This window comes from Salvelinus namaycush, chromosome 32 (assembly GCF_016432855.1).
Source record: "Salvelinus namaycush isolate Seneca chromosome 32, SaNama_1.0, whole genome shotgun sequence".
NCBI lineage: Eukaryota > Metazoa > Chordata > Actinopteri > Salmoniformes > Salmonidae > Salvelinus > Salvelinus namaycush.
Genome location: NC_052338.1, coordinates 7290878 through 7305641, shown reverse-complemented (window position 1 = coordinate 7305641; position 14764 = coordinate 7290878). Strand labels below are relative to the sequence as shown.

Sequence of the window (14764 nt, the reverse complement as noted above, 5' to 3'; positions counted from 1 at the left end):
CATTTTAAATTCAGGCTGTAGCACAACAAAATGTGGAAAAAGTAACGGGGTGTGAATACTTTCTGAAGGCGCTGTATGCCACTTAGCAGACATTTTTTATCCAAAGCTATTTGCAGTCATGTGTGCATACATTTTACACACGGGTGGTCCCAGGAATCGAACCCACTATCCTGGCGTTGCAAGTGCCGAAGCGTGCTCTACTAGCCGAGCTACAGAGAACCACAGGGACATAGGGTTGGAACATAGAGTTTTTAATCCCTTTTCTTTCCCCAGCCGACTGATTTTCCCCGGTGTTGTGACCTTAGTGATAGCCAGCTTGACCTTTCCCCCTGGATTTGGACAGTTCATGGCTGGAGAGGTCAGAGTTCAAATATAATTGTATTTGCCAATTTTTGTTTCATCTCTCACTACGAATATGCTCTGTAGAAGTCCCTGTTTATTGTGACTTGAAAACACGTCGGTAACACTTTATTACACTTTGATGAATAAGCATACGTTATTATAAAGTGTTACCAATATTGTTTTGTTTAGCTTAAATGCGACTGTTATCTACTTTTTCTCAATCATGAAAAGCATCACTGCAGAACAACATTCATAGGATCAACTAACGAGTGTTACTACTTACCAAAATATGTAAATTGTAAATTTTTTGCTTTCTCATAAAAATAGCTGGATATTATTTGAAGAAGCCTCTTTGCCCAGCCATTCAGAAAAATGCCCTAGGTTAATCATGTGTTTTGAGACACCTTAAAATAGCCTGCATAGTTAGTGCGAATTAGGTGTGTTTAAAGCAGTCAGAAACACCTGTGTGCGGTGGGATCTTCACCCTCAAGCTACGATGTTTAGCACCTTTTTAAGATGGAACTTGTTCCAAAACAGACCATTATGCTCACAGTACAGTATTGGCAATTATTTCAAAACCTCTCTTTTGGAACTATATTGAATAGGCCTACAGGTTGACATATGTGATGCACACAAAGCAATCTTCATCTGTAGTATTTTGAACGAGTTCTGACTACAGTACAGTTGGTTTTGTCAAAATATAATTCGATATTTATATATACAGTACCAGTCAAAAGTTTAGACACACCTACTCATTCAAGGGTTTTTCTTTATTTTTACTATTTTTCTACATTGTAGAACAATAGTGAAGACATAAACTATGAAATAACACATATGGGATCATGTATGAAACCAAAAAACTGTTAAACAAATCAAAATATATTTGAGATTTGAGATTCTTCAAAGTAGCCACCCTTTGCCTTGATGACAGAACACTCTTGGCATTCTCTCAACCAGCTTCGCAAGGAATACTTTTCCAACAGTCTTGAAGTAGTTCCCACATACGCTGCACATTTGTTGGCTGATTTTCCTTCACACTGCGGTCCAACTCATCCCAAACCATCTCAATTGGGTTGATGTTAGGTGATGCAGCACTCTATCACTCTCCTTCTTGGTCAAATAGCCCTTACACAGCCTGGAGGTGTGTTAGGTCATTGCCCTGATGAAAAACAAATGATAATCCCACTAAGCGCAAACCAGATGGGATGGCGTATCGCTACAGAATGTTGTGGTAGCCATGCTGGTTAAGTGTGCCTTGAATTCTAAATAAATCACAGAAAGTGTCACCATCAAAGCACCCCCACACCGTCACACCTTCTCCTCTATGCTTCACGGGGGGAACCACACATGCGGAGATCTTCCATTCACCTACTCTGCGTCTCACAAAGATACGGCGGTTGGAACCAAAAATCTCAAATTTGGACTCATCAGACCAAAGGACAGATTTCCACCGGTCTAATGTCCATTGCTCATGTTTCTTGGGGCAAGAAAGTCTCTTCTTATTATTGGTGTTCTTTAGTAGTGGTTTCTTCGCAGCAATTCAACCATGGAGGCCTGATTCACGCAGTCTCCTCTGAACAGTTGATGTTGAGATGTGTCTGTTACTTTGTGGCGCTATGTGCAATGTGTGACTATACTGACAAACGCTACGGGGTGGAAAAGAAATTGGGCTGCAATTTCTGAGGCTGGTAGCTCTAATGAACTTATCCTCTGCAGCAGAGGTAAATCTGGGTCTTCCTTTCCTGTGGCGGTCAACACTTTATTAATTACTACATGATTCCATAGTTTTGATGTCTTCACTATTGGTCTACAATGCAAAAATTGTAAAAATAAAGACAAACCTTGGAATGAGTAGGTGTGTCTGAACTTATGACTGGTACTGTATATATTAAACTATTCATTACACATTTTAACACAATTTATCCCTTACTCTTTTTAACACTTTTTCACTAACACTTTTTAACACTATTTTTCATTAACACTTTTTAACAGTTTTTGCCATTACTTTTCCCTCTTCCTTTCCCATCTTTCATGCCACCGCCAGCTGATGCCCAGAGAATGCATCAACTCCCTGTTCGACAACTTCACCTGGACCAAAATCTGGGGCTCCCCCCCTCCCCCCGGCCTGGGGCGCTCCTCTGCCTGGCTGCACCCCGACGTCAGCGTCTTCGTCATCCTCCTCCTCTTCTTCGTCATGAAGGTACCCTTCCTCATTCCCCTGCTCCCTCCTCCCTCTTTCTTTTCCACCCCGTAGCGCTTGTCAGTATAGTCACACATTGCACGTAGCGCCACTCAGTACAATGACAGACTCCTGGTTGAGTCACTCATCTCAGTAGAATAAGAATCTCCTTCAGAGAGACTGTAGTGGAGATGTAATCCTTAGCACTCCATCAGTATCAAACTCGACATTGTTGCCTAGAGATTTCCACTGTGTGTACTGGAGGATAAGAGTGCAATACTGTGAGTGTTAGCAGCAGTAGGATTAGTATTTCCCATCGAGGAGAAATTGATGTGTATCTTGTCACAATGGTATTATTGGATTGGAGAAATGTCACCGAATAGACTAGTCGGGAATGTAGTCTAGTATTTGACAAATACCTTTCAAGTCAAATCCTCTACGCTTTTGTGGAAGTGCTAAGATGCATTAACTCTGCTCAGTTACTAATTGAATTCCGTCCATGTCCCAGTTTTGGATGTCTGCTGTTTCGACAACGATGCCCATCCCTTCTGGAGCCTTCATGCCTGTCTTCTTACTCGGTAAACAGAAGCACAAGATTATCATATGTTATTAGTTGTAATATGAACACAAATTCCATATCCATTTTTTATATTTCTTCGTTCATGTAAATTGACAGAGAGAGTGACCCAAAAGCCTACAGTACATGACTATTGTGTAAAGCTTCATGGGTAATCATGAAGTAAACCATTCTGGGTCGTTTTTAATCAATGTACCTTCAAGGATGCGATGTCGTGTATAACCAAAGAGTGATAAATCACTAGTGAGCCACAGAGATAGATGGGTGCTTAGGAGAGTGGCGGGGGGGGGGGGTGCAAACGTCACCTAGCCAACGTGCAATGTAAACGTGACATTTCGCCTCCCATATCCACCATCTTTTCTCCCCCAGGAGCCTCTTTCGGCCGACTCGTGGGGGAGATCATGGCTGCCCTCTTCCCCGATGGGATTCTGTTTGATGGAATCTTGTACCGCATCATCCCAGGAGGTTACGCAGTCATTGGTTAGTCTCCCTTTCCACCTCCTCCTCTCCCTGTCTCAGTCAGTGCCTGCCCGTCATCCCCCTTTGGTGTGACAGTGAAATGTCACTGTCTGTTCCCCCTCTCCTGTCCTCCGCTGTCTCGGTGACCCATAAACCTATACGCTACCATTAATCTCCTTCATCTTCCATCTCTACCCTACAAACCCCCCTCCCCTCCTATTTTCCTCTGCTCCTTTCATTCCATCCCTTTTACTCTTTCTTCCTTCGCTATTCCCACGTGCCGTTCTGTACATCAGTCATCTCCCTGCTTACCAACCCTGGGTCCCTGATATCATGTTTCTCTTCCTCACCCCTCATCCCTTGTTCTTCACCCCATGCCTCATCCCTTCTTTCCCTCCTCCCATCCCTCCTGTACTTGTCCACCAACTATGAGTAGTGTGTTGCCTCTTCCCATTAATCCTTCCCGTCTTTTGCCATCCACCCATCACCCCCTTTTTTTTTATATCCCCCTCTCTTATGGATCATCCATCTACACATCCCTTCCACCTGCAAATGCCTGTTTTCTCTCCTTTTCTCTTTCTACCCATCCCTCTCTCCCTTCCTCTGTCTTCCATTTCCTTCCTCTTCTCCCTCCTCACTCCCAGGAGCGGCAGCACTGACCGGGGCGGTGACCCACACGGTGTCCACGGCGGTGATCTGCTTCGAGCTGACGGGCCAGATCTCCCACATCCTGCCCATGATGGTGGCAGTGATCCTGGCCAACATGGTGGCCCAGGGCCTGCAGCCCTCGCTCTACGACTCCATCATCCAGATCAAGAAACTGCCTTACCTCCCTGAGCTGGGCTTTGGACACATCAGGTGTGCAAAGAGAAGCTGCAACCAAGGTGACATGTTGGCTCTAAGGGGGCCCAGTTGCATTGAGGGTCTCATGCTAAAAGAATGAGTTGTTTGAGTCAATATGGCCGCCTCAGCATGCTTGAGTCTTCAACATAAACACACCAGTAGTACACAAGTGTTGAGCATGAATTAATGATTGGCATTTCCTTCTGACTTACAGCCAGTATAACATCTTTGTGGAGGACATCATGGTTAGGAAAGTGAAGTTTCTCTCATTACAGTCCACCTACAGGGAGTTGATACACCTCCTGGATTCCACTTCTCTCAAAACGATACCACTGGTGGATTCAACAGGTAAAAATGTATGCCTTTTTCGTGAACGTGGGGATACATTTCAGTGTCTTCATTTCTTGAGTGGCTCATCATCATGTGACTCTTCCTGTAGACTCTATGATCCTTTTGGGCTCCGTCGAGCGGTCAGAGCTCCACGCTCTCTGTGATTGGTGGCTCTCTGCAGAGAGGCGGATCCTCAGGCAGGAACAGCGTTTACAGGAACAGAACCAGTATGCCAAAGACAGCTGGGAATCCTTTGCCTTTGTGGATGAAGATGATGAGGAGAGTGGAGATAAGGTGTGTCAGAGAGACCAAGGGGAAATGTTCCTAAGGAATCAAAAACACACTCTTAGAAAATCAATCAAATTAAAGTTTATTGGTCGCCTATAGGGCTGTTATGGTGACCGTATTACCGCCACACCCGCGGTTACGAGTCATGAAGGCAGTCAACCTGTCTGCTCAATGAACTAGTGTAGCCCGCAGCCATATGACACAGCCAGATCAGGACCAAACATAAGGACAACTCAGAGTATGCTATTTTGTTCTTCTGAAATAGACTACATTTTCTTCATATCATGTTTCTTTCGACCTGTCTAAAATAAATCATGGATTTATTCTGAAGGTGTAGGCTATATTACATGGATTTATTAGACTTTTTAAAATGTAGATGTTCCAAAGGTCTGCATCAGTGTCTTGTAGTTTGTGTGGAAGCCAGGAGATGCTGAATGCATATATGTTAACTAACGGTCAATTACTGTGAGACCAGCAGTCAATTTTCTTGACAATCACCGGCTGACGAAATGTCGTGACCGCCACAGCCCTAGTCGCATACACAGATATGCAGGTGTTATCACAGGTACAACGAAAAATGGTTCTAAAAAGGTTGTTCTACAAGGACAGGGTTCTACTTGGGTCTGCATGCACATTTTTTTCATCCAAGAAGGTTTTTCGAAGGGTTCTAAAAGGATTCCTTGTTCGTTGACAAGGTTCTACCTGGAACCAGGAAGTGTTAATCTACAGGAACAAGCTGGAAAATGCTTACTGAAGCGTCTTGCTGCAAGGAACTTGTATTGTGCCATTATTTAAGCTGTCAATGTGATGAATTTACTGTTTTGTTACATTTCCCAGAGTACCCCAGTTCAGGAAGAGAGCAATGGCCCCCTGCCATCTCCTAAACCACAGGAGCCCTTGTCCAATCACACAGCTCCTGGTGAGTTGAACCATCTCTGTGGAACAATGCTTCTATGGTAGCCTGGCAACAGTGTCATCTATTATTATACAGCGTATTGTATATTCATATTATTATACAGTGTATTGTATATTCATATTATTATACAGCTTATTGTATATTCATATTATTATACAGCTTTGAATTGTTTTGTTATCAATCTTAACATCAAGACAGCTTTGTAGAGGACTTTGACCTTCGTCCATCACATCTTTTATCATCTGTCCTTTTCAGAAAATGGCCCTCTTCAGTCTGTTAGGAGAACTCTACGGAATATCTTCACCTCTCGAGACAGACAGGCAGAGGGACAGTCACAGGTAGTCTATAACTGTGTGTGTACAGAATGTCTGTGTCTGTGTTTGTGCCTGTGACTCTACGTTAGTGCTGAGCGATTAACCAACATGTCAGTTTTCTTGTTCGTTTTTTTAAACAACTAATTGACCAACGTCGGTTCAATTATTTGAATTCCATGTTTTTTTTCTTCTGTGAGCTCAATGCACATTTTCTCTAGAGATAAATCAGATCAAGCCCGAACTGTGCGATGTAGTAGGGAGTTGTAGTTTCCAACAGGCAAATGTTCTACTTAGTTTGGCACATTAAACATGGTAATTGACTACAATGATCATAATCCGTTGTGCACCTACTTGTCCAGTCTGTGTGGTGCAGACACAAAGAGGGAGAGAAGAGACAGAAGAACTCGCTATCGAGAGGGATAGAGAGCAGGTACTTTGTGAGGTATCTCTACCTGAAAATACATAATCTAAGTGATTGATAGTTTGTATTCAGCAGTCATAAAAATATGCCTTATTTACTTTGAAGAACTAGGCTGCTAAAATTGTGATTTTGTCAGACGGCATAGGCAGCAGCTCTATAGAGACGAGATGATGGCTTGGAATGGAATAAAGTAATCAAATAATACAAATGTAATATACACTGTGTACCAAACATTCTCTTTCCATGACATAGACTGACCATACTGAGACATGTTAAAGGAGTATTTTTATGCCTTGAGACAATTGAGACATGGATTGTGTATGTGTGAATGGGCAAGAGAAAATATTTAAGTGCCTTTGAACTGGGTATGGTAATAGCAGACGGGCGCACCAGTTTGAGTGTGTCAAGAACTGCAACGCTGCTGGGGTTTTCAGTTTCCCGTGTGTATCAAGAATGGTTCACCACCCAAAGGACATCCAGCCAACTTGACACAACTGTGGGAAGCATTGGAGTCAACACGGGCCAGCATCCCTGTGGAATGCTTTCGACACCTTGTAGAGTCCATACCCCAATGAATTTTGGCTGTTCTGAGGGCAAAAGGAGGTGCAACCACTGACACAGGAAGTAAGGGTGCTGAAGGTGCTGCACCACACTGTGAAAAATCTGAATTAAAACAGTTATAATAATAAGAAATACATAAAATGTATTTTAAAAAAAACATTAACCAAAGTAGTGCTCTTAGCCTTTACTAGTCAAGTATTAGTGGACCGGTATTGCCGCCTGTAGCACGGACAAAAAACCCAACCAACCTCAAAGCACTAATCGATCAGCACTACTGTGCACACACCAACATCTTCCTAACGATCACTAAAGTATTTCTGGTGCAGCAAATAAAGAGAATTGAGCAGCAAATAAATTACTGGGGTAATGAGCTGTTGAGATGTAGATACAGGTGAAGTCGGAAGTTTACATACACCTTAGCCAAATACATTTAAACTCAGTTTTTCTCAATTGCTGACGTTTAATCCTAGTAAAAAATCCCTGTCTTAGGTCAGTTAGGATCACCACTTTATTTTAAGAATGTGAAATGTCAGAATAACAGTAGAGAGAATGATTTATTTCAGCTTTTATTTCTTTCATCACATTCCCAGTGGGTCAGAAGTTTACATACACTAAATTAGTATTTGGTAGCATTGCCTTTAAATTGTTTAACTTGGATAAATGTTTCAGGTAGCCTTCCACAAGCTTCCCACAATAAGTTGTGACAGAGCTGACAGAGCTGGAGTAAATGAGTCAGGTTTGTAGGCCTCCTTGCTCGCACACGCTTTTTCAGTTCTGCCCACAAATGTTCTATGGGACTGAGGTCAGGGCTTTGTGATGACCACTCCAATACCTTGACTTTGTTGTCCTTAAGCCATTTTGCCACAAATTTGGAAGTATGCTTGGGGTCATTGTCCATTTGGAAGACCCATTTGCGACCAAGCTTTAACTTCCTGACTGATGTCGAGATGTTGCTTCAATATATCCACATAATTTTCTTGCCTCATGATGCCATCTATTTTGTGAAGCGCACCAGTCCCTCCTGCAGCAAAGCACCCCCACAACATGATGCTGCCACCCCTGTGCTTCACGGTTGGGATGGTGTTCTTTGGCTTGCAAGCCTCCCCCCTTTTCCTCCAAACATAACAATGGTCATTATGGCCAAACAGTTCTATTTTTGTTTCATCAGACCACAGGACTTTTCTTTAAAAAGTACAATCTTTGTCCCCATGTGCAGTTGCAAACCGTAGTGTGGCTTTTTAATGGTGGTTTTGGAGCAGTGGCTTCTTCCTTGCTGAGCAGCCTTTCAGGTTATGTCGATATAGGACTCGTTTTACTGTGGATATAAATACTTTTGTACCTGTTTCCTCCAGCATCTTCACAAGGTCCTTTGCTGTTGTTCTGGGATTGATTTGCACTTTTCGCACCAAAGTACGTTCATCTCTAGGAGACAGAACGCGTCTCCTTCCTGAGCGGTATGACGGCTGCGTGGTCCCATGGTGTTTATACTTGCGTACTATTGTTAGTACAGATAAACGTGGTACCTTCAGGCGTTTAGAAATTGCTCCCAAGGATGAACCAGACTTGTGGAGGTCTACAATTTTTTTTATGAGGTCTTGTCTGATTTCTTTTGATTTTCCCATGATGTCAAGCAAAGAGGCACTGCGTTTGAAGGTAGGCCTTGAAATACATCCACAGGTACACCTCCAATTGACTCAAATGATGTCAACTAGCCTATCAGAAGCATCTAAAGCCATGACATCATCATGACAGAATTTTCCAAGCTGTTTAAAGGCACAGTCAACTTAGTTTATGTAAACTTCTGACCCACTGGAATTGTGATACAGTGAATTATAAGTGAAATAATCTGTCTGTAATCAATTGTTGGAAAAATGACTTGTGTCATGGACAAAGTAGATGTCTTAACCGACTTGCCAAAACTATAGTTTGTTAACAAGAAATTTGTGGAGTGGTTGAAAAATGAGTTTTAATGACTCCAACCTAAGTGTATGTAAACTTCCGACTTCAACTGTATCTTCTATCTTTGGCGGTTTGATTGTATTATATTATACCATATTTCAAGATGGGAAATATAAATATTTAGCCATTATATTTGCATGGGATGAATCTCATTACTGGGCACTGCTCTCTATGTACACACACTCCCTTATCTAATTGCGTGTGACATGAACTCACATGAATTGCAAATGGAGATTGTTCAGAGTGTGTGCACAGTCAAACATATTCCCTCTTAGTTCTATATGTTAATCAACATATGACATATGGTTATTATTTCCCTGGTATGGCTGGCTGGTTGGCTTTTCATATTACCATTTTATACTGCAAATATGAAAAACAATGTATGTTAATGATACTCAAGGATGTACTTGTAAGTACAGGGTTTGAATTTGCACCTTCTGACCAACCTACTGTATCTCCCTATTCAATGATGATCCTAATATTTTGTCACTCGTCGTAGTTGTACAGTTTTCTACTGGATAGGCCAGCCTTTGGTTTGAATTGTGCACCCCAAACTCATGACTATTTCATAAGGAAAAGCCAAGTTATTGTTACATTTCACACAAACTCCTGGCTTCAAAAATCAACAAGAGTACATCGATGAACATGCAGCCCACACAAAACATGTTATTCTTGACACTGCATTCAACCAAATAATTCTATATATTTTAAAGGGACAAATATGAGTTATTGGTTTCAAGAACAGCCGCAATCAGCTATGTTATGGGAAGCAGAAGTGTAGAGACTCTCATCACCTCACCTTGAAACTCTTCAAAGATAGTGGGGGCAACTAAAAATGTGTACATGACGTTACTCGGGAAGTGTCTTATCTTACCCCCCCCCCTCTATTTTCTCTCTCTCTCATCAGGAGCCTTGCGCCAACCCTCTCCTGTCCGATACGATGACACCAGAAGAGGTAACTGATCTCATTCAGGTCCACTTAAGTGCGGTCTCAAGAACTTTACTTCCCCTGAGACCATGCCAAATGATTAGAGTAGGCTGCCTTGTACATTTTCCAACACTTTTGTCCTTGTCAAAAGGGTCTGGGTTAATATGTTGAAATCCATAAGAGGGTTAAAAAGTGTCAACATCCATACATCTCTTATGGAGGCAGTTGACATTGAAGGTTGCGTTTTAGAGTGTTTTTAGTCAATTACAGTGTTGCGTTTCTTGACATTGTGTCTGGTTAGCTGGTGCAGATCAAAGAATGGGAGGAGGCTGAGATGGACAAGCCAATGGAAATTGATCAGATCCGAATAGATCCCTCCCCTTTCCAGCTAGTGGAGAGGACATCATTACACAAGGTTGGTTCAAGTGCTGCCAATTCATACCAATTTGGAGATATAGTATCTGACATCATGTCTAGACACATGGAAATACAAACGATAGTGGATTTGCTCAGAACAGAAGCCATACCAAAATGTTGCGGCCTAATTTGAGGTCTGACCTTTTCTGCCTGTCCCAGACCCACACTCTCTTCTCATTACTGGGCCTGAGTCATGCCTATGTCACCAGTATCGGAAAACTGGTGGGTGTTGTGGCTCTTAAAGAGGTAAGAAACTCCTTTTCTCTTTCTTTTATCTCTTTCTCTATTTCTGTTTTAAAGTATTTCATTATCTTTTGCTTGTGACGGAACCTGACAATTTAGTAAGGGTTGAGTCAAATTGCCTTATGAGTCTACTCATCATGCTATTTTCATGTAATTCAATGTTGTGTTCTTCTAATGTGTCCCCTCTCTTTCCCTGTTGCCACTACCCCATTCTCTCCCAGCTGCAAAAGGCCATCGAGGGCTCCACCCGTAGCGGGGTCCGGCTACGTCCCCCTCTGGCCAGCTTCCGCAACACCAGCCAAAAGTCATCCAAACCCCAGGCAACCTCAGCCCCCTCCTCCCTGACCACCCCCTCCTTCCCTCTCTCCCAGGCTCCCATCTTCCCCCATGCCACTGCCCCGCCACCTCCCCCGACACAGGAGGAGATGGATGTGTGGATCGAGGGCACGAGGCGGGAGGTGGCGGAGGTGAACAGCAGTAGTAGTAGCAGCAGCGGAACGGGGAGCAGCAGTAGCAACAGTAGCCCCTCACTACCCCACTCCTTGCCCCTCTCCATCCCCCTCACCTCGCCCCTCTCCATGCCCCTCACCATTGCCCTCTCCATCCCCCTCGCCGCCTTCTCCTCTCCCCTCACCGCCCTCCGGCCTGTCGCAAAGCAGCAAGTGGAGGAGGAGAGTGATGATGAGCAGCCCATCTAGCCTTATAGACGAGTGATGTTTTTTTATAACGTTTTTTTTATGGTGTGAATTTCTCTTTTAGTCTTTCTCTATCCCTCCATTTTCTCTCTCTCCCTATTGCCCTTTCCCTCTTTCGCTCTCTCGCTGTTCCTTCTCGCACCCTCTTTCTTCACTCGATGAATGATGTCTGTGAATCCACGAGGAGAAATCATCTGGGCTCGATAGTAGTACTTGACTTTTTAAGATTAGAATTGGTGTCATTGGTTTTAAACAGGAGACAATGGCTACCAGTGGTGCTCCAAGAGCTAAAAAATCAACAAGGCCCCAAAACGACCTTTACTAAACCCATCCTCACCTTGGGAGGGAGTTTTATGATCACCATGCTGGGCTGATAGATGACAGTGTTAAATCAGACTGACGACAGCCAACTCAGATGTAATGATGCTAGAGGTTTTCTACTTAATGATGCCATGACTCCAGCTGAACAACTGCCATCCCCCTCTGTAATTTAGATGAATCGCTCACTTGATGATAACGCAAAACAAACATACTGATGACATTATTATGAAACTTGGTGACTTTTACGTTGGTGACTTTTCCTACCTCCCAAAAAAAGCCGGGTTGTGTTCATTAGGCACCAGATGGAGGAAAACGGACTGAAACAGGGGGGGCTACCTCGACCTTGGCCAATAAGAAAGGCTCATTTTCGTTTTACGTTGCGAAATGTTGTAAAACGTTACCCTTTGCATGCCCTAATAAACAAAACCCTAATGTTCTTCTGACACAAATCAAATCAAATTGTATTGTTCACATACACATATTTAGCAGATGGTATTGCGGGTGTAGCGAAATGCTTGTGTTCCTAGCTCCAACAGTGCAGTAGTATGTAACAATTCACAACAATACACACAATTACTTTTTACAAAAGTAAAAGAATGGAATTAAGAAATATATAAATAGTAGATTGAGCAATGTCGGAGTGGCACTGACTAAAATACAGTGGCATAGAATACAGTATATACATATGAGAAAAGTAAAGCAGGATGTAAACATTATTAAAGTGACTTAGTGTTCCGTTATTAGAGTGGCCAGGGATTCCAAGTCTATGTACTGAGCACAGAAGAAAAAATCTACGGTATGACGCAATGTTTTATCTGAAAAGTAGTTGAATTATGAACTTCTGTCACTCTCCCACAACCACCTCTTTCTTTCTCCCTCTCTTTCTCTTCTTCAAACAGTTTCTCAGGTTGCTCCCTGTGTCTTTAAACCTGCAGATGTTGGACAGAGGAATCTTCCTGTCTGTTAAATGAAAAGGATTTTGATTGTATGTTGTCAATCTGTTTTTTAATGTATGAATGTATAGTATGTACAGTTGAAGTCGGAAGTTTACATACACTTAGGTTGGAGTCATTAAAACTCATTTTTCAACCACTCCACACATTTCTTGTTAACAAACTATAGTTTTGGCAAGTCGGTTAGGACATCTACTTTGTGCAAGTAATTTTTCCAACAATTGTTTACAGACAGATTATTTCACTTATAATTCACTGTATCACAATTCCAGTGGGTCAGAAGTTTACATACACGAAGTTGACTGTGCCTTTAAACAGTTTGGAAAATTCCAGAAAATTATGTCATGGCTTTAGATGCTTCTGATAGGCTAATTGACATAATTTGAGTCAATTGGAGGTGTACCTGTGGATGTATTTCAAGGCCTACCCTCAAACTCAGTGCCTCTTTGCTTGACATCATGGGAAAATCAAAATAAATCAGACAAGACCTCAGAAAAAGAATTGTAGACCTTCACAAGTCTGGTTCATCCTTGGGAGCAATTTCCAAATGCCTGAAGGTACCACGTTTATCTGTACAAACAATAGTACGCAGTATAAACACCATGGGACCACGCAGCCGTCATACCGCTCAGGAAGGAGACGCGTTCTGTCTCCTAGAGATGAGGAGGAATGGGACAAAATTCACCCAACTTATTGTGGGAAGCTTGTGGAAGGCAACCTGAAATGTTTGACCCAAGTTAAACAATTTAAAGGCAATGCTACCAAATACTAATTGAGTGTATGGTAACTTCTGACCCACTGGGAATGTGATGAAAGAAATAAAAGCTGAAATAAATCATTCTCTCTACTATTATTCTGATATTTCACATTCTTAAAATAAAGTGGTGATCCTAACTGACCTAAGACAGGGAATTTTTACTTGGGTTAAATGTCAGGAATTGTGGAAAAATGAAGTTTAAAGGTATTTGGCTAAGGTGTATGTAAACCTCCGACTTCAACTGTATTTACAGTACACTAGAATGTGTGAGCACACATGTTTACGTTTCTTTGTCTGTCTTTAGTCGTGTATTTATTGATTTATCTTTTTGTAGGCCGATTTGTCTCTGAATGTTTTAACAATGTATAATGTAGTTAATAAATGTTAGTAACTTATCTGCCAAATTCTTTATTATTGTGATTATTCAAGGCATATGGATTTGGAACAGCATAATAAATAATATAAAATGATTAACTGAAAATGAATGCAACTTTTATGAAACTATTACTAGGAAATGTAGTGCTACTTACACTATATTAAATGAACATGGGCTTTTGGAATTAACTTTGTACTTAGCAACATGTCTCTTTGTCATATTGATGAATTGGTGAACAAATGAGTGTTCTCAGCTCCACTCCCACACTTCAGTCTTTCTGTCTCTCACTTCTATTGTCATCAACGTTACAGGCAGTAAAACAATCTCCTCCAACAGAAGAATTAGTCAGTTATAAAGAGACAGACAGAGAGAGGGTAGTGAAGCCTACAGTAAGACGGCAGTAACAGAACCAGATAAGCCGTATTGTTGACAGGACTTTAACACTCCAGATTTCATAGCATTGTCGGAGGAACTAATGGCTTCCAAAAGAATGAGTAACTGTTGTGTCTTTTTAATACTTTTGAATGGAATATTTTAGTTGTCCTTTATTCATGATGGGTGTGAGTGACCCAGTCTACTCTCTGAATCCTAATCCAGCCAGCAAGCATATAGCCGTTTAGGTTCAATTCAGCTGGTTGAGAGAATGCGAAGAGTGTGCAAAGCTGTCATCAAGGCAAAGGGTGGCTACGTCGAAGAATCTCACATATAAAATACATTTTGATTTGTTTAACACTTTTTGGATTACTACATGATTCCATATGTGTTATTTCATAGTTTTGATGTCGTCACTATTATTCTACATTGTAGAAAATAGCAAAAATAAAGAAAAACCCTGGAATGAGTAGGTGTGTCCAAACTTTTGACTGGTACAGTATATAAAGTATT

At 41.9% G+C, this 14764-nt stretch overlaps 1 protein-coding gene across 1 annotated transcript; it reads left to right on the top strand.

Annotated features, from left to right (window-relative positions):
• Positions 1 to 294: 294 nt before the first annotated feature.
• On the top strand, positions 295 to 12308 carry LOC120027238 (chloride channel protein 1-like). The gene is made up of 13 exons (XM_038972139.1): positions 295 to 358; positions 2387 to 2542; positions 3030 to 3099; positions 3468 to 3578; positions 4202 to 4415; positions 4615 to 4748; positions 4840 to 5024; positions 5856 to 5937; positions 6190 to 6272; positions 10097 to 10144; positions 10419 to 10532; positions 10694 to 10780; positions 10999 to 12308. Exons 1-13 carry the CDS (start codon positions 347 to 349, stop codon positions 11473 to 11475), a joined length of 1773 nt encoding a protein of 590 aa, XP_038828067.1. The 5' UTR covers positions 295 to 346; the 3' UTR covers positions 11476 to 12308.
• The last annotated feature ends 2456 nt before the right edge of the window (positions 12309 to 14764 follow it).

Excerpts from the sequence above, each read along its gene's own strand:
- LOC120027238 (XM_038972139.1), top strand. Across the intron at positions 4,416-4,614 it reads CTGGGCTTTGGACACATCAG|CCAGTATAACATCTTTGTGG; the intron begins GTGTGCAAAGAG and ends TCTGACTTACAG. Across the intron at positions 10,145-10,418 it reads ATACGATGACACCAGAAGAG|CTGGTGCAGATCAAAGAATG; the intron begins GTAACTGATCTC and ends GTGTCTGGTTAG.